This window comes from Oculina patagonica, chromosome 4 (assembly GCF_052425735.1).
Source record: "Oculina patagonica isolate OP01 chromosome 4, crgOcupat, whole genome shotgun sequence".
Taxonomy (NCBI): domain Eukaryota; kingdom Metazoa; phylum Cnidaria; class Anthozoa; order Scleractinia; family Oculinidae; genus Oculina; species Oculina patagonica.
This window is the reverse complement of record NC_135761.1, coordinates 12,016,448-12,036,980: the sequence shown is the minus strand read 5'-3', so window position 1 is coordinate 12,036,980 and position 20,533 is coordinate 12,016,448. Positions and strand designations below refer to the sequence as shown.

At 37.9% G+C, this 20,533-nt stretch overlaps 1 protein-coding gene across 4 annotated transcripts; it reads left to right on the top strand.

The window, feature by feature from the left end:
• The first annotated feature begins 5,142 nt into the window (after positions 1-5,142).
• Positions 5,143-20,276, top strand: LOC144651541 (uncharacterized). Of its 4 annotated transcripts, none has more exons than XM_078511505.1 (2): positions 5,143-5,945; positions 20,214-20,276. In XM_078511505.1, the coding sequence occupies exon 1, from the start codon at positions 5,258-5,260 to the stop codon at positions 5,930-5,932; it is 675 nt and encodes a 224-aa protein (XP_078367631.1). In that variant the 5' UTR covers positions 5,143-5,257; the 3' UTR covers positions 5,933-5,945; positions 20,214-20,276. The 4 variants fall into 4 exon arrangements, with proteins under 4 accessions (XP_078367631.1, XP_078367629.1, XP_078367628.1 ...); XM_078511503.1 differs by lacking the exon at positions 20,214-20,276 and adding an exon at positions 13,571-13,648; XM_078511502.1 differs by lacking the exon at positions 20,214-20,276 and adding an exon at positions 8,252-10,198.
• The last annotated feature ends 257 nt before the right edge of the window (positions 20,277-20,533 follow it).

The window sequence follows — 20,533 nt, the reverse complement described above, 5'->3', positions numbered from 1 at the left end:
AGCCCATACTAAATAATGAAATTATTGCCCAGCGACTTATAGCTCTCAGAGGCAGTGTCTTGGAACTAAATGACGTCATCATTTATAACTAAATGACTCTGCAATTTGTTTTTAGGGCCATTGCTCAAAGTCAACGCTACTTCACTTAGTTAATGAACGAAATTTCTTTGAAATGACTTCCTTTTTATACACTAACAAAAATTCACGAATAAAACAAAGGCCGTTTTTGGCTTGAATCGAGTGCAAGTTTCTCTTTACGCGTACGTAAAGAGAGGTTAATCTACCCTACCCTGTCTCCCAGGGTAGTGTCATGTTTGAAAGCACAAGGGAAGTCATGAACGTTGTTAAAATATCTCTGAAATACGTACAATGTCGATACAATGAAGGAAAGTGCGTAAACATCAAGCTACTGTCGTCAAAAAGTAGTTAAAATTGTCATCATTTATCAAGATCGATAAAACGGAATAACCCGGAATTGTTGCAGTGTTCATTGACGAGGCAAAATATTTGTCATTTCTTCTTCACGCTAGAAGATTTTGAATATATCAATTCCAACAAGAGAGAATGAGGTGATTCGGCAACTAGTTTAGAAGAGCTTTTGACATGTTTTGAGGCCACAACAAAAAAAAACAAGATATAACCTAGAGATATCTAATTTTGGACTTAATAAATAAATGCAATAGAGGAATTGAAAATAACGACGGAATCACAATTACGTTGAACAGCTACAGTGGAAAATTCCATAAAATAGGGTGAGGGGGGCATAAGGGGGGTCCAAAAACCGCAAAACCTTACAGAGATACGCTACAAAACCGCAAACCGCATCAAATTTTACCAAAATACCGAAACCGCAGTTTCAATGACCAACAACGGTAGATAAGACTGGATCATCAAGTCAACGTATCATTGGATAAACGAAACAGTTAAACACATCAAGTACTAACTGGAAGAGACTGCAATTACAAACCAAAGAACCCTGATTTAAAGCAAAACACTTGCTCAAGCTTGTTTAACTGAAGAAAGACAACCGAATGTGAAAGTATCTAGTGGAAACATGGGAGAATCATATTACGGCAGACAATTTTCTCACTGATTACCGCGACCTAAAATTTGTAATAACCGCACACCGCGTAGTCTTGTAAAACCGCAATACCGTAGATTAAAATTAAGATTACCGCAAAACCGCACGAAAAATAACGCAAAACCGCATCACCGCAAACCCTTACGTCCCCCTCTAGGGTCGATATTTAATGGCAACTATCAGAATTGCGAGTCGTACTCTCACTCGGAAAAGGGCACGATTGTTTATGCCAAATATTTTGTGATTACTCTGAGTTGCAGAAATATTCAAATTGAAATAAAAATAAGCTCAAAGACTTCCTACAATCTATATGAACGTATATCGCTAAGTGTTGTTTTAAATTGGTTAAAATATCAAAGAAACAGGGATTTTTTACAAATCACACGCACGCGCCCATATTTTTGTCCAGTCATAAATATCTCGTAAAGTTGTCGATGTCAGTCGTTGTACTTCGTGTATACGCTTTAAATAAATGCATAATGATGAGCCTAAGGTGTCCCCCGCGACCTTAAACGAGATATTTATGACTGGACAAAAATATGGGCGCGTGCGCGTGATTTATAAAAAAATCCCTGTTTCTTTGATATTTTTACCAATTTAAAACAACACTTAGCAATATATGTTCATATAGATTGTAAGAAGTCTTTGAGCTTATTTTTATTTAAATTTGAATACAGTAGAACCTCGATTTAACGAACCTCTATATAACGAAGACCTCGGTATAACGAACGATTTTCTTCAGCCCGGCCAAATGTACAGTAAAATGTATGGAGCAGTACCTCGATATAACGAACCTCGATATAACGAAATCCTCGTTTTAACGAACACAATCCGGGAGCCCAAACGTAAAATGTACCTCGATATAACGAATTTTAGTTATCACGCGACAAAACACGAATGTAAAACAGACTCAACAAGGATGAAAATACTTTAATCCTAATAGGAAAACAACTTCAAAGACATATGCCCATACCAACGTGGAAATTAAACTTTAAAGCACAAATGTAATTTTTGACAGGCGTTCAAACAGTTCAGAGCATTAAGGGACTGGTCAATAAGTACCAGGGGGGGTGGGCCGGAGCAATTGGAAAAGTGGTGGCTCGAAAATTTCTGACCCACCCCTTCTTTCTGGCTCAAAGCTGACTGACCCACCCCTGATAGGGGGTTGAAAATTACATGACCCACCCCCTTTGCTAAAAACAATCACCATGATCACGGGACCAATCATTTCTTTATCATCTGTTAGGGGTTAAAGTTAATTTGACTTCAGTTTTGAAAGTGAAATTCCCTACATAGACATTTTCCCTGATGGACACTGCTGTTCCATGTACATCTTATTCTTAACACACCAAAGAAGGATGAATTTATCACTTATCATGCTAGCCTTTTGTTAGTTTTCCACATATTTGTGTGTAAAGTCCTTGGGGAAATTTAGACAAAAACATATGCAAAAAAACTGAATCTGTTTGTAATATTAACTCATAATCAATTATGGAAGAGTTTATATTAATTTTATACAGAAACTAATAATAGAAACTTCAACCACTGTCCATCATTCATAATATTTGCAAAGTGTTTTACTAAAGAGTTTACTGATATTAAAAGGCCTAAAGCCAAGCATGAATCTATGCAGGTTGAAGAGAGACAGGCAAAACTGATGTTATGATCACAAGCCATCTAGGGGGATCAGGGGGTATGCTCCCCCGGTAAATTTTTATATTTGGGCCTTTTAAAATCGCTAGAAATTTATTTAAAACTGCTCACATGGAGAAATTTATCAATTTTATATACTGATGAATACAACTTTTGTTGGAACTATAACAGTTTAAAGTTAATGAATAAATAAGATGACCCACCCCCTATGTGTAGATCAAAATTACATAACCCACCCCTTTTCGAGGGCTCAAAAACTGATGACCCACCCCCTTTCTCTCCGTCCCCCCCCTGTACTTATTGACCAGTCCCTAAACACTGGGTAGTGCAATGTCACAGCGTTAAAAACAATTATTAACTATACCTCGATATAACGAACATTTTGGTTGTTTTTCCGCAAATTCGTTATATCGAGGTTTTCGATATAACGAACCCTCGATATAACGAACAAATTTCCCCAGTCCCTTGGCTGTTCGTTAAATCGAGGTTTCACTGTATTTCTGCAACTCAGAGTAATCAGAAAAATATTCGGCATAAACAATCGTGTCCTTTTTAAAAACGCATTGTTCTCACCATAAAAGCGTGGAATATAATTACCATAATTACATCTCTCCTTGGCAAAATGATCGTATTTAGGTCGGGACACCTTCGGAAATCTCAAAGTTTGGACTTTTCCGACAATTTTGTGGCAGAGAATACAGCACGGATACATAACTTCATAACTTGCCACTGCAGATAGGTAAACTATGAATACTGTAGTGTGTCATAACAGAAGCGGAATTTTAAAAGAGCGCTTTTAGAAAGAGGTAGAAGAAAATAAATTCAAATTTGCGCACTTAAACCGCCATAACGTGCTGACAAACTTTTAATTAAAAAATCCGCTTCTGTTATGACACTCTAGAGGTATTTACTGATAAGTTTTTGACAAGATCACAGTGTGCTGTCTCCTACTCGTTCCGCAAACTCTGCCACAAAATCATGTTTTTTCCCAATTTGGCACTAACGAGGCTATAACATCGCCGTTAAATGCAATCTACCAAATAAAAGATGACATTCACAATCTTTCATCATTTCTTTATGTCTCTGTAAAATTTGAGCTTAATCGCACCCATAACAGCTGAGAAATAAGCGTTTTAAAAGATGCAGGTCAAGCAAAATTTCCCTTCATGAATTTATTCATGCTGTTGGTATCCCCCGCGACCTTAAGATGACTTTCAGATTCGTCCATTGCCTTGCTAGAAGCTTGTGTCCGCTGTGAACAACATTCGTCACCAGGCTTTTGCAGAGTAGAAATGTGTCAGGCGTTTTACGACTTCGTTGCAACAACGTTGTGAGATCTTGTGACGGGTTCTCTTTAATTTCGTATCTTGTTTTAACGTTTTCTGCCCGGGGGGGGGGGGGGACTCCCAAATGAAACGGACGGGGATGCTCGTCGGACATTTTGAAAAGAACCCCTAAAAGAGACCAATCTGGGTGTGGCTCAAGCCTTTCTTGACCCCTAAAAGATATTAAAAAACTAAGAATGGAGTTTATATTTGTATATTTCTTCGTGTGTAACCCTAAACGAGACCATTATGGCTAAAGATATTGGCGTTTTGGGCGTTTTTTCCCGGAACACCCTAAGCGAGACCAAAAGTCCGAAATTTACACCCCTAAGCGAGACGACGAGCATCCCCGTCACTTTCATATGCGAGTCCCCCCCCCCCCCGGGGTTTTCTGCTATAAAAAGACCTGTTAAGGAACTTAGATTATCATTTATGTCAGGTGAGAAATAAATGAACAAAAATGTAATCTACTTTTTCAGGATCTGAGGGCGCTGAAGTGTCACCGAACTAAACGTTCGAAGCGCTTGAATTATCGGTTGAAATGACCCCTGCAGAAGACTTTTTGAAGTTCAAACCCCCCTCCCGCCTGGATTTTCAGAGCCTTTTTACCCCCCCCCTCCCGCGAGAATTTCCAGAATCCCATCGGTCGGGCGGGGGGGGGGGGGTGGATTTTTTCTGGAACAGTATTACTGGGTGCTTGCTTGTCTTTTCTTTTTTTCTCTTTGAACTTCTATAAATTATTCATTGCTAGTAGTACAGATAGTTGACTCACAATCATAACTTTGCCAAGTGTTGTCTGTGTTGGTTTTGGAGATTAATTATTGAACCACTGTGTTTTGGTCTGAAATTATGCAGCTTGTTTTTAAATACCCGATGGCAAAGAAACAACAGAAGGGTCACATTTTACAAAGCATGTAAATTTCTATGACAGCTACCATGGCTTACGTGTGGGGACAGACTTTCTTATCAAATGTCCATCAAATGTCCATGCCCCCTTCCTCCCCTCCCCTCCTTCATCCCTCCCTTGTTTTGAAGCCTCGTTTCGGAGTGGGAGGAAATTATGCAATGATTATGCGCGAAGAAGGGAAGCAGGACATTCGACGAAACGAACAGTTGATTCGATGACACTTTACTACAATTTGGGGTCAGATTTTCAATAAGGACTGCTATCTGTCGTTCAGCAACTTACATCCTTACGATGGAGCGCACACATCAAGCTCCACGAGTCATCATATACCCAAGAAACCCTACTACTACTTACCACGTACGAGAATGTTGTGCAAAATGTCTTTTGATTTTTTTCACCGTCATGTTTTTACTCATTGGTTTTATTCTCACTATGGTTGGCCATCTTGCAAAGCCCTTTTCGGGTCCTCGAAAGGAGAGACTTTCGACGGAGCGAAACCTGAAAAATTGTCGAATTGTTGGGCCGATATATTTGGCGATCGGAGGTGTGTTGTTTTGCGCTTTGGTTTTCTATTCTCACGTCAGACTGAGAAGAAAGAATAATCAAGGGCAAGTTTTATCGCAAGCGACCACTGCTCAAATGGGCACGACTAGTCAGGCAGGAACGGGAACAGCGACTTCAATGCACTATCCCGCGAACACCTTTGGTTATCAACAACCGTACGGGCAGTCGCCCGCATATCCACCGGGACCTTACCCGAATAACCCGCCGCCACCCGCTTCGGGATCGTACTCCCCATATCCAACAGGAGAGGTGTATCCACCAGCACAGCCCTCATACCCTCCACAGGGTGGACCAGGGTATCAGCCATACCCAACAGACATGCCGCCGCCACCATCAAATGAAAGTGCTGTTGATCAAAGCATGGCTTCTCCAAGTGCACCTCCTGTGGAGAAAGTTGGTTAGACCTAATTATCAGGTAAGTTTTTTAAATATGAGCTTCTTTCACATTTTCACATTTAAAAGGCTTATTTTATCTGTATACATATTTGTGCACCAAATTGCTTTTTTCATGTAAAATATCAAACATGAGAGGCAGTGTTTCATCGAGATATCCAAACACAGAGAAGAGAGTTGAAAATATGACGTGCAGCAGAGTATTTTTTACAAAATTCGAGGTGTTTGGATAGCTGATGAAACACTGTCTGGAGTGTTTGATATATTTTCTCAAATTGTTGAAACAAAAACTACTGAGTAAACAGAGAAATAAAATCGTCAAACCACTGTCACAGTTATGATTTTCTTTGTTTTTACTCAAGATGAATTGATAATAAGTTTAAGAGAAGTGTGAATAATGTACAGTGGCGGATCTAGGGAAGGGGCCCAGGGGGGCCACCTTATGTTTAGGCCAAACAAAGGTCCGAAAGGCCAAGAAATTTTTTTCCAGAGTGGGCCTCCCCCTTAATTAAGGGTCTGGATGATCCAGCACCCCTACTTATCTGAAGGTCTGGTTTCGCCACTGATGTACTCTTGATACTACTGGGGTGCTTTAACCATTTAGCCAATAAATTCAGAAATTTTGGTTTCAAGTCAAATGGAAACTTAGGTGATTTTCTGGAAAATCCATTCAAAAATTGTGGACTATCTCCAGAGGTACCGTATTTATTCGATTAAGCGCCCTGGGCGCTTATTTAATTATTGGACCTTGAGAGTGGGCGCTTATTCGAGGTGGGCGCTTATTCGAGGCTGGGCGCTTATTTAATTTTCACCTTTTTCAGCAAACAGTTATCTTATTTTGTAACAAAACAATAAACAATACTAAAACGTGAAGATGCACCAAAGCAGAACTGATTTTAACTGTTCATTTAAGGTTTCTGTAAAATACTAAGAAAACTCGGTCTTCGGGGAAGTCTCTAAGTAGTACTTAGTCAATTTCAATGCTTCTCTTAAGCATTGATGTGGTGTGGGGTGGGCGCTTATTAACTTTTCCTACCTTTAGGGTGGGCGTTTATTGGAGGTGGGCGCTTATTCGAGGTTGGGCGCTTAATTGAAAAAATACGGTACTTCTCTTTTTCCATTTGAAGACACGAGAGCAAGAACAACGCTTCGAGTTTTTGCTAAATTGAACCTTTTCACAAACAACTCCAAATTTCGCATGCAAGTTCGTTTACGTGTGCTAAACATTGTTCTGCATTTTACTTGGCTGGAATTTGCTTCGTTTTCGAAAAATTACATATGCAAAAAGGAAGGCGTTTTGTAAAGCTTAGTATATGAGTTTTTCGACACATCGCGTGTAAATCTTTCCTTCTAGGGTTATTTAACTGTCTGGAGAGGTTGGAAAACGTTTCAGAGCAATGCTTATAGTTTTAAACCGCCATGTTGTGGAATTACTCTAAGAAAAGGACTGGATATCACATTGTGACGCGATGTCACATGATAGATGTCATGTGAGAGGAAAGAGAAAAAAATGGCCGTTTGATCGTGAAAATCAGTCTTTGGTTAGTTTTAGCACAAGTGCAGCTACCAGGTGGTTGAAGGACATCATTAAGTCTGAATACCTGTAAGTTAACAGCATTCCTCGAAAAACTGAGGGATGTTCCTGGCTTTGTTTTGTACAATATAGCGCTGTTTTACTTTAGCGCTCCAGAACAATGTTGCACAAACGATGGTGGTTCGAGCCTGGCAGCATAAAAGTCTAAAACAAGGTGGTCTTAAATTTTTTTCAGGAAATTTGTCCAAAAGACTGCATTTAAAAAATTAATGTAGAAATGTGATCATGTCTACTGAATTCAATAGAACTCATCAGATATATAAATAATTTATTTGTCTCTTTGGTTTGTACTTTATATTAGTCCTTTCTTAGTTTTTTCATGAAGATTTTTTGTTAACTTGTTCTCTGTTCGCGAAACAATAATTCCTGTTCTAGTTCCCAGTCCCATTCGGTACCATTAATTGGTCAAAAGAAACAGAATTTAGTACAGATCCCGCCAAACACCTCATGACATTAAGCACTCATTAGCGCTTAAAATTGAGTGTACATGTAGGACTTGTTCTGGATTTCAAATTGTTATATGTACCTAACTTAGTTTTTAAAATGCAAATATTCATTTGAAAATAAGCCCCTGAAAGGTACGCTGGGTAATTGTAAGCCTAGGGCTTAGTTATAATAAAATTTGAGGGTTATATTCTTTCATGTTAATAAGATTGAGAAGCTGTATGAGTTTATTTTCCCGTATCAGTGTAAGACATCTGTGTTAATTACTGCTTTTGTTGGCTTCTTTATAGGGCAGGTGGAAAACTTCTCACAGATTCAAGTTGTAAACTTTTTAAAGGTTTCAGGCTTAGCCCTTATCAGTGAAAGTAAAGTTGATATATAATATATAAAAAAATTGGTTGTAAAATATGTTATTTTATTTATATGGTCTTTATTTTATTTTAATCCAGCTATATATTATAACATTATGTATTGGGTTTAAAATTATATTCATTTGTCAAAAAATTGTTCTATTTACAATATTCTCTGTCATGATTTGAATACTGCATGTACAAATATGTTTTAGACTTATGAATGAAAAAAAAAATGCATTTACGATGTTTTCTTGATTTATGCTGGACCCCAAATAAATGCTTTGTTCAGAAATTCTGGGCTCACATGGTAACAGAGATTCCAACCCTTTTTGAAGGAAAATAGGGAGCATTTTTAACGCTGAAGGTGCGAGCTTCTATGGGGGTCTGGGGGCATGTTCCACTGAAAAATTTTGCAAATTTTGGTCTCTTAAATGTCATTTCTGACATTTTGTATCATTTCTGAGTTATTCTATAAGGTCTTTATTCTTTTCACAAACATTTTTGGTGCTTTTCTTTACTTTTGTTACACTCCAATCGCAAAAAAAAAATACTAGATGAGCAATTTTTCTATTGTTTTCAGAATTTTGTGATAAATCCGGAGAATCTGATAAAAATCAGGAGAGTGGGAGGCAATGCATCAAATCGGGAGACTTCGATCAAATCGGGAGCGTTGGAATTTCTATGGTAAATTAAATCCCCTACCATTTATTTAGGGTCCAGGTGCATTTTAATTGTCATTTTTGCGATGGATTCTTGCTGCTTGTTAGTGTATACTAACATAAGGAAGTTCAGGAGCCAGGGGTGCTGATTTACTTCTGGTAGCTCATCTTATGCAGATCTTGTAAAGGTTCTTATTAAATCTTGAAAAGATTTTTACCACGGTGGGTGCTTGTTGGAGAGGGGCACATATGCATATTAGTGAAGGGGGCTCATTCATAGGATGGTGGAGCGTTCATATGGCTTTTGAACAGTGATCAGAGAATCTTCGGAAATATTTGGTCTAGATACTGTATATTAAAATATACAAAAAGTTACTAGAGCGGGATCAAAATATGTTGCTTCAAATATGGAAACCTGCCAAGTACTGGTAGTTTTCTTTTTTGGACTTAAACGTCTGTAACTTAAGAACTGAAACAATAGGGTTGCTTACTGCATATTTTTCATTAGATAACAGTAAACAGTGAACAGAAACTTTATTAACACAAGATTGTTTTTGGACCTTAGTAACTTGCAGGTAGCCAAGCTATTCTAGGCGAGCTTCTACTATATTGACTACAATTATTGTATTTAATAAGCTCAAAAGAAAAAAATAGGGAAAAAGAAAAGAACAAAACACAAAATTAAGTAAAATTTCAAATTATGTCTTGAATCTCAATTTGGCAATGGGGGCTTATTTACATGTAAAATCAATTACATGCATGCTGGATTAGGTCAAATTGAAATTATAGTCACAAATATTAGTACTGCTAACATAGCAGGTATGACAGGCATTATACAGTACTGCTGTGATAGCGTTAAAAACGTCGTTAGTGGAAGACTCCAGTCTTGTTAGTTCCACAAAATAAAAAGGGATTTTAATACCCAATCACATTGCTGAGTCTCGCGCATGGTTTGATAAATACAACTACCGTGATTCCCTGCAGGCGCGCGCTATAGAGGGAAACGGCTATTGAGCATGCGCATGGTTCAGTTACAGCTGTGCGGTCAGGACCATTCTCCTCCCCAGGGCCACTCGTTAAGAAACGGAAGCTCTAGGTACCAGAATGGGTCGGCACAGAAGTTATCCTGTATTATATAATGAAGATATTTACAATATTATTATATTTATACCAGGTATTTATTGTTTCATTTAGAGCTAGGCTCAAATAAAGAAAACCCTTGCAAGATACAGTAGCTGTTTATTTTTCTCTTAAAACTTAAAAACGCGTAAATAGTTTAATTGCGATATATGGCCTGGAGTACACAAACAAAAGAAATTGAACAAGCACGCATATTTATCCTCTTGGTTGTGTTGTAGCCGGGACTCGCTATCAGCTGAATTTTGATACAGTCGACCCTCTCTTAACGGACACCTCAATAAGACGGACACCTCAATAAGACGGACACCTCTATAAGACGGACACCTCTATAAGACGGACACCTCTATAAGACGGACACCTCAATAAGATGGACACCTCTATAAGACGGACACCTCAATAAGACGGAGACCTCTATAAGACGGACACCTCAATAAGACGGAGACCTCTATAAGACGGACACCTCAATAAGACGGAGACCTCTATAAGACGGACACCTCAATAAGACGGAGACCTCTATAAGACGGAGACACCTCAATAAGACGGAGACCTCTATAAGACGGACACCTCCATAAGAAGGACATCTGGTGTTAGTCCCGTCCCTTCCGTTTCTCAGTCATTTTACTGTAACTATAAGACGGACACCTCTCTAAGACGGACAGATAGAGCCGATCCCGACGGTGTCTGTTTTAGAGAGAGTTGACTGTATAACGCAGGTACTGGTAGCCTATATGAGTAAGTAGTGGGCGCTCTGGCGAGTGCAGCGAGTATTGTGAACTTGCCGCGGATGATTTCGTTAAAAAAATCAACGACGAGAAAAAAAAATGTGACAAAAAAGAAGTCTGTTGATTCCCATACAGAGGCGGTTCAATGTTGACAGCGAAATTTATGCTGTCCATAAAAGACTGTCGAACTAAACTGTAAGAAACTACGATTACGACAACTTGCAAACAGACCAGCCTTCCATGGTGTTTTCAATCAAGTTTAATGTCAGTTAAAAAACATTTTATAAGAAATATCAACGCTAGAACATGACGTCGATGTAATTAAGCCATACATATTTTGTGTTCCTGTGGCATTTTCCTTTCTTTGGCTGAAAATGATCAGATGTTAATTTAAGAGCGTTTGATTCAGTTAACTGGTAAACAGTTTTTGGGCGTGAAGTCTTTACTTAAAGTTAAAATCCTCGCTATGAAAGTTACATAAGACGATAAACTTTAAAACTGAGATCAGGCATCAAGTGATGTTTTCTAGTAACTGAAGAAGGCGACTTAGAACGTATTGTCTGCTATAAACGTACCTAAGGTAATCTCGTTCCCAGATTAAAACGTACCACGTTGATCAGGCGCGTAGGAGGGGGGGTTCGAGGGGTTCGAACGAACCCCCTTTGGAGGTCAATAATGGAGGACTGAAAATACAAACTGTTGATTTTCAGCTTTTAGCAAATAGTGGGGGAATGGAAAACAAACTTTGAGTGTTGCAGCTTTTAAATTACTCTGCAAGAAAACGCTAAAAGTATCGAGAAAGTATTAAATTTTTAGGAGAATGGATCCCAGTGACCTAGTATTATATGTAGTCAAAATAATCCCATTGTTGAAAAGATATTTCCTTAGCAGGCGTTCGGGATTTGATAAAATTAATGGAGTATTAATAGACGAAATGCGGGGATTACAATTTCGGGGGACCCAGGTGATACGTGTATTTAGTACATATCGACGCTTTGACGCCGCTTTTAGTACATTGACGGTGGAGTCGGGGGGTGGGGGCTTAACCTTTTACCCTGAGATGCCTTTGCACCACACGTCAAGTTTTTTTAAAACGTTTAGTGTACTAAGCCGGTATGTATGTATGTATGAATGTGTCAAGTTAACAAAACGCCGGAAATATTGTTGTTAAGAATAAAATTAATAAAATAAAATTACCTGCTATTTTACAGTTCATCGAGTTTAAAATATTGACGTGCACAATGCTTAAAATAGCATTTCCGGGCCTCTAGATTTCAATATATTCTGGGGGGACATGCCCCCAGACCCCCTAGAAGCTCGCGCCTTCGGCGCTCGTATTAAATAACCCCCCTTAATAAATATTCCTGTCAATACGAACACCCTTCCAAAAACTTCAGCTACGCGCCTGTTGATCCACGCTTAAATACAAGCTTGCCGTAAACTTCCCTTAACTTATCGTTTAATACTGGTTGGCAATAGCTTCTTCGTATGAAGGTGGTACCATTTCTTCTTCAGAAGATCCTGACGGAATTTTTTTTTCGAAGTGATGAATCGGTCCAAACTGATCTTTAGAGCCGTCACCCGAAAAATCTTGATTAAATCTCTGTCCACGTAAATTCGCAGCAGGTTCCTCTGCACAGTCTGTGTTTTCAGCAAACACCTTATTTTGGCGCCAATACGAAACTGTGGTGAAAACAAGTAAGCTTAATAATACACCAGCAGCTATAACAACCGGGCCGACAATCTTGTAGAATTGAAACGAAGCTGTGTTACCCACCACCGTTAAAACACAACCAGCCACGACTAAAATAAGAGGAGTTAAGCTCAATAGCAGATAGATGTGTTTGGTTGGCTTGTGATGTTTTCGTTGTCCAATGGAGAAGATACTCCGCTTTTCCGATTTTTGTGTCTCCATGATATAACTGAGCATATTCACCATGTTCATACAAGAATATTCCACAAATGACAAGGAAGATAGCGCGTTTGTTGCAAACTTCCTTTAAGGGAAAATGAAAACAAAACAAGTACAATTCCGCTATTGATATTGGAACGTTAGCTTTAACTTCCAGTACTTTTCCGTCAGAAGGGTCATTGTTGTGAAGGTATATTAAATTATTTTTGGACTAAATTAGCTCGCGCTACCTGTAAGGGTTTTACTAGAATCTGCACAGTTCTCGTTACGTGACGTAAATTAACGGAGTTCAGGAGTAGCTGGCTGAGATTCGAACAAATCTTAGGTGTTCTACCAAACTGAAATATTCCCTTATCAGCGAAACTTGGCGTCCTCTCTTGTTATAACATATACAGTGAAACCCCGTTAATTTTCATGACCACTGATTTACAGTCATTTTCATATTGTTTTTGTCTTTTTTGCATCACGAGTCTGTACAAGTCATGTGGCCAAAACTGAACGCTACCCAACTGTCTGTTTACAGTGCCCGATACTCCATGGTCTACGACTCGCGATCGTGGACTGCGGATAATCGAGCAATAGCTACATCCAAGAGAAAACCTTTTTTTCTTGCTCCATCTAAGCGGACAGTTGAGCTTGTATATAGCTTTTCAGTTGGGATGGGCTGGAAAAAATGACCGAATCAGCGAGGTAAACCGCTACCTTTCCTTAATTTGAGAAGTTTGAAAATCACTCCACTCCCTTCGTGTGCTATTAACAGTTTTTGTTATTAGTCAAGTTGTACAGTTACTGATTTTAAATTTGTTCTTTTCTCTCTCTTTAGATGAATAGTTTTTTAGCTTCTTGTCGTCCAACAGAACATCGGAGGACAGTTCATATCGATCGTTATACGTTACTTGGCTAGTTTTAAGTGGTTGGAAAACAAAAACAAAACACTTCAAATTTTTCCCAGTGACCAATTAACGAAATGTAGTTTCTTCCCGTGTGGCAGAATCCACTGCACGTTCGAACTACAGTTTGACACAAGGGACAGGAAAAGTCAATTTTTAAAATATATTATAACTGGGATTTAATTTTATGTTGTATACACTGAATGTCAGTAAAGTTAAAGATTTCTTTTATACATCAAATCAATACATTCGGCCGTACGTGATGTTTATCATGCACGAAGCGATATAATATTGGCTCGTGCATCCAACATCGAACTTCCGGTGTTTTTTCTTCCGTGTTACATGTAGTCCTATCTTGGAAGTAAAATATGTACGTCACTAATCATTAAACACATTATTTTAGTGGTTCAAAAACAGAATAAGCCATATGAAAATTATCTACTTGGATGTTCTGTTTACTCTTTTTCACTCCGACAGTAGATTTAACTGTGAGACAGTCCTCAAAGTTTCCGGTAAAGTGTTGCCGTTTCTTGTGATCTGCTACCGTGGAATGATTACTGCCCTTGCATAGTCCACAGCTTCGCAAAACGTCCACCTTTGCAAACCTTTGTTGCAAACGTCCACTTTTAACCCAGATTTATTCCGGCCCAGACTGAGTGATTTATTTAAATCTTTGACTCTTATAAGGACCCTACCGTCTCATTAAGTCAAGAAAGCCTTTCCTACTTTGTCAATGAGAATTAGAGAACTGGTGCACCCATAGTACAACTTTTCTATTCATCGCTATTGCTAACAGCTTCTTCGTATGTAGGTGGTACCATTTCTATTCCAGAGGAACCTGACGGAATCCTAATTTCAAAATGATGAATCGGTCCTAGCTGATCGTTTGAGTCCTCGCCCGAAACAACTTGATTAAAGTTCTGCTCACTCAAGCTCATAGGTTCTTCCGCGCAATTTGTGTTTTCAGTGAGCAGTCTGTCTTGGCGCAAATTACAAACTGTAAATAAAAGAAGTAATAATCCACCGACAGTTAACACAACAGGACCAGCAATCCTGCAGCTTTTAAACGAAGCAGTGTTACCAAACACAGTTAAAACAGAACCGGCCACGACCAACAAAAGAGGCGTTAATCTCAATAACCGGTAGATTAGTTTGTTCGTAGCTACGTGCTTATTTCGTTGTCCCCTCGATGGAGTATTCGCACTATTATCTACGCTGTGTCTCTCCATCGTAGCGAAAGGAAGTTTTCCCTGTTGGCCTCGTAAACAAGTCAACTTTTAAAAACAAAGTTCCACTGACTGCTAATATTGGACCGCCTAGCGGATTTTGGCCCCCCGCCTTGGTGACTGTTTTGCGATCGCTGAATCACTGACAAACAGTTTAATAGCGTAATACTATAGTAAACATGCGTCAAGAAATGCACTGAATTGAAACAATGGCACGTAATAAAGCCCCGGGGGGGCTACTTGAAAAGGTTTGATACGGGGAGGCTCCGCCCCGAGGTCCAACCCGTTACCCTTTTATATACCATTTTGACAGAAAAAGTACCCCTTTCGTATACCTTTTATTGAAAAAAGGTAGTCCTTTCACATACCTAAATTACATGACATATACCTTACACAGGAAGTCTTATTCTCATTAAGCGATGGCGTGACATCGCTTTATGCCATCGCACGAACGGTTTGTTTTGTCTGTTTGGCCCGATCGAACAGAAATCAAGTTTAACTTAACAAGAAATCGCCGCGTAAAACACAAAAGCAAAATACTTCCGCGCAGTTACAATGGAACACTACAATGTATAAACGAAAGAGACTAATTATATATGATGGGATCCTTTAGATTTAGTAGACAGAAATTTCTAATTCTAAAAATATAAAGGGCCGCTGTGAGCAAAAGACCGTTTGACCTTTCTGGCAGCTTAAAAGCTTGCTCGCGCGTATCGTATGTCATTCATCCGTGAAATCACACTACAGTATAACGCAATCTTTGTTGAGACAACGTAGGGAAATCTAAAAAAAACATAAATGTATAAAATAAAATATTACTGTTGTTCAATTGAGCAAATCTACGAAGAAAATGGTCTGTGCATTCATAACAACTGTATTTATTTGAATTCCATCAGATCCTCAGGCTATGCTATTTATTAAATCACTAACAAGCTTTTTAGGTTAAAATAAATGTAAACTGCAGTTGGATAACAGTCTTTTTCACACACAAGGTGTCAGCTACTTTTATTTACTTTAAGTTTTTTCTCAAAATTATGTAAGACCCCTTGTGAAACGCCATCGCCTCTGCATGCATCGCGTGCCAGTTATTTTTATGTAGTGTTTAATAAATCAAAATGATACAGCCGTAAGATGCGTCTGTTCGAAATATTTTTATTAAAGACCCCTTTAAATACCTAAATGACAGATTTCCTTACCCTTTTTTGACATACCTAATCTTGTGAAATTCCTACCCTTTTATATACCTGAAGCGTGAAAAAGGTACCCCTTTCGGGCGGAGCCTCCCCGTATAGGCCATTATAGGGAGTGCCCCCCCCCCCCCCGGGAATAAAGCACTGGAACCTTCATGTCATTTGGGCACATTACTTTATACAAAACAAACACCTCCAATCCGTTGAAGTGCCTTGAATGTACAGAGGAATCCCGTTTTCTCGAACCCTCGGTTTCTCGAAACTCCCAATTACTCAAACCAATTTCGTTTCCTTTGGATAGTATATACCTCTCTGTAATTTACGCCCCATTTCTCGAACCCGGCTCTCGATTTCTTAAATCAATTTTCGGAGGTTCGAGAAATTGGGGTTCTACTGTAGTTATAAGGTCCAAAGAGATGAATGATATGGCCGTTTTTGTTTGCTTTGTTTATACCTAGGTTACATGCTAGACTGGACTAGACAGCTTAGGGTTGTAGAGTTGAAGGACCTGTTTTTTCGGACTTCACTAATTGAGGTCAGCAATAATCAATGTTTTATTTTTATTTTTACTTTTGGGCACTCAGTACAATAAATGTTTTAGTTGCTGTTGGACAGTTTAAAATTCAGTTAGACCTTGATAACCTGCTATAATTCCAGGGTTTCATTCGTCTGGGAAGGTTTCTTATATTGTATTATTCAGTCAAGTCACTGCCCGTCACAACAGCCCATACTTGATAATCTTGAAACTATTCCAAGCGACCTATAATAAGTTCCCAGAGGCAGTGTCAGTTTGAAGTAAATTACGTCATCATCTATAACTAAATGACACTGCAATTTGTTTTAAGATACTTGTTTTGGCTATCGTTCATAGTCAACTCTTCTTCACTTCAGAAAAGTTGAACGTAATTTATTTCGTGAAAAAAATTTCATTTTCATACACACTTTAACAATAGTTCTGAATAAAATAAAGGCAGTTTCAGGGCTTGAATCAAGTTTGAGTTGAAAGCACATAGGAATTCAAGCAATGTTTTTAAAGTTTGTCTCTGAAATACGTATATTGAAGGAAAGTACGTAGACATCAGGCTTTTGTCGTCAAAAAGTAGTTAAAATTGTCATCATTTATCAAAATTGATAAAACGGAATAACCCGGAATTGTTGTAGTGTTCAGTGACGAGGCAAAATATTTGGGTCATTTCTTTTCACGCTAGGAGATTTTAAATATTTGAATTCTAGTAAGATAGGATGACGCAATTCGGCAACCAGTTTAGAAGAGCTTTTGAAATGTTTTGGGGCAAAAACAGAAACAAAATATAACCTAGAGATATTTTATTTTGGAATTAAGAATGCAACAAAGAAAATTGAGAATATCGACGGAATCACAATTATGCATGTTGAACAGCTACAGTCAGTGTAGCTCTTAAAGATGTTGTTAAAATATAGATTGAAACAATCATGGAAAAATTCCATGGATTAGAGGTGACATTTGATGGCAACTAACAGAATTGTGAGTCGTACTCACTCGGAAAAGATCGAAATGCAGCGTTTAAAATTGACGGCAAGCTTGGTAATGTGACGGTTTCAGCGATTGTTGCCTAACTACACATCGTGAATGTAGTCACTGAATTACGTAAACTGTTTACAACGAGTTATATCAATCCTGCTTTGAAGTAAAATAGACGACAGCTGAAGCAATATTCAATATATAGTGATGTGACTCAGCAAATTAACGTTTAAGTAACAAAAGCACTCAATGAAAGGAAAACAACTCTGACGAAAAAAGGTTTTTGAGTTAGTTTAAATGCATGCAAGGGAAAAATGCTAATGAGTTAGCAGAATTAAGGCTAAGGTAAAAAGATTGGCGAAAATAGCTATGCTGTTTATAAATATACTTAAATAAAGTGATTGTTAAACAAAAACCAACACTCCAACCCTCCACACTATACTACGAGCACCTGAGAGCTCTTTCTTATTACATGCATGAGTTATAATAAATTACATTTACATTTGTTTTCAAGCAAGTAAAGCGTCAAGAAAGGGCTGGTGGGAAGAAGATAGAAATCTCTTTTTCTGTGTGTTGATGATTTAAGCATTGCCTGTGGAAACTGGGGTCGTTATTTCGAGTTACCATGAAAAGTAGTTTTACTCACGTTTTAAAACAGAAAGAAATAGCAACACGGAAATGATTTATGGACGGACTCCAAGGTGAAGAACTGGGTGATTTTGTAAATTGTAAGAAAGGAGACTGAAACAAAAATAGCCTCAATTTTTTTAGAACTGTTAACGCCATTTTGTTGAAAAGTTGATTAATTAGTTATAATTGGATCTGGCATATTGGTTCATTGCCTCTTTGGAGTGATGTTGGTTGTGGTTAAAATTAGACAATACAATACACTTGGATGTCTGTTTTAAAGGTAAAAGGTTAAATGATGAAATTAAAGCAACTAATATGACGTCATCTGACAGACATGAGGCGTCAAAGACTAGTTTATTTACTATCAGTCACTGATCGCGCAGTGACGAGGCAGAATTTTTCCAAGTTATCATCTTGTTTTTTGCTTAGATTCCATATAGATGAAAACAAAAGGTCGCAGACATTTCATAGTATTGAAGTTACAGGACGATTAAAAAACCGAATCTCTATCACTAGCAGGACGCATTGAACGCGGGGAGACACAACAGTTCTTACAAGTAGTTCAATTCAGTAGTGTTCTATTTTTGCTAAGATACGTATTTCAGTTAATCAGGCTAAGAGCCCACGGCTTAAAACCCCGATATCTTAATTGCTATACAACGTCAGTGATCCATTATAAAATATAATCATACAGTCCAAAGTCTTGCACCTCTGTCACGCAGGGACTGACTTTTCCACAAAGTTCTGCTCTGTTCGTTAAACTGACAGCTGTTAAATAACTTTCAAAAAAGCATGCAATGCATAGTTTGCCGATGAAATAAAAAACCATATTCAATAATAATGAATGAGAAAATTTGACTGTTTTCCAATTCCATGCAATATAAGAAATCAGTTGTATTTCAATATTAGTAACTCGATTGAATGGTAACTGAAACATGATATAATATCGCACAGTTTCAGTTGTTAGTTTTTATATTATACGGGATTTTTTTTTACATTATTCCGCTTTACATTTGTTTTAATAGGATGTTTTACCTTGTACATTCATGCGATCCAGCACATTTGTTTTCTTTGTTAGCAGCTACAAAAGACTTACCATTACTTCCATGAACACAGACTATACTTAGAGAGCCTACGGCAGTAATTAGTGATCGCTAAGTTGGTATTGTGCTGGGTGGAAAATGAAACATTGGACGAAATATAAAACCGGCGCTTGCCGTTATATTTAGCAGGTTGAAAATGTTTCCACTTCCTCTATGTCCATCCCATTGTGCTAAACCTTTGTTTTGTTGCTGTAAATTTTGACTTTTTCTTCAAATATAGTTTCTTGTTACAGGTTGTACACGTTTGACCGATCTTCGAAAGCAAGGCGTTATACTCGAAACACTGGTAAAACTATTGATAAACTACACTCTTTTCCTTTAATTAAGATAAATTTTATATGAATATTGAGGCTGAAATTGGCGAATTAGAATAAACCCGAGGCTGAGATTTTGAAAAGAATATAATTTTGTGTTGAAAATTTGATAATACAATACAGTTAAACGTTTTTAACTAAACCGTCTAAACTTCTTCCTTTCTCTAAGCAGCAAAACTAGCCAAAAAACGAAAAAAGTCTGCACTAGCCAAATGTTCGATGCTAATGACAGTTCGATGAACTACTAAAAGTACTAAAAGTACTAAAAGAAATTTAACGTCATAAGTTCCTTTTCTAGTTAGGTGTTCTAACAAGTTGCAATTTTTCCTAGTTATTACACTTGGCGTCCTCTCTTGCTAAAATATTTACAGTGAAACCCCGTTAATTTCATGACCACTGATTTGCAATTATTTTCGTATTGTTTTTGTCCTGTTTGCATTATGAGTAAGTTGGGATGGGTGGAAAAATGACTGAATCAGCGAACTAAACCGCGGCCTGTTCCTTATTTTAGCAGTTTAAAAATCCTTCCACTTCCTTAGTGCTCTGTTTAAAGTTTTGTTAGTCAAACTGTAACAGTATTAATTTAAAATTTGTCCTTTTCTCCTTTTTTAGATATATAAATTTCTAGCTCATGGTCGTCTAACAGAACCTTTGGAGAACAGATCACATAGATCATTCTAAACTTGGCTAGTTTCGAGTGGATAGAAAACAAAACACTTATTTCCCTGGTGAACAACGGAATGTAGTTTTTTTTCCGTGTGTCAGAATCCACTGCACGTTCGAACTACTGTTCGACACAAATGAGAGGAGAAGTCAATTTTTACAACAAACTATCACAGACATTTAATTTTATGATGTTGTATACACTGAATGTGAGTAAAAGTAAATATTTCTTTTATACATCGATCATATCAATACATTCGGCAGTACGT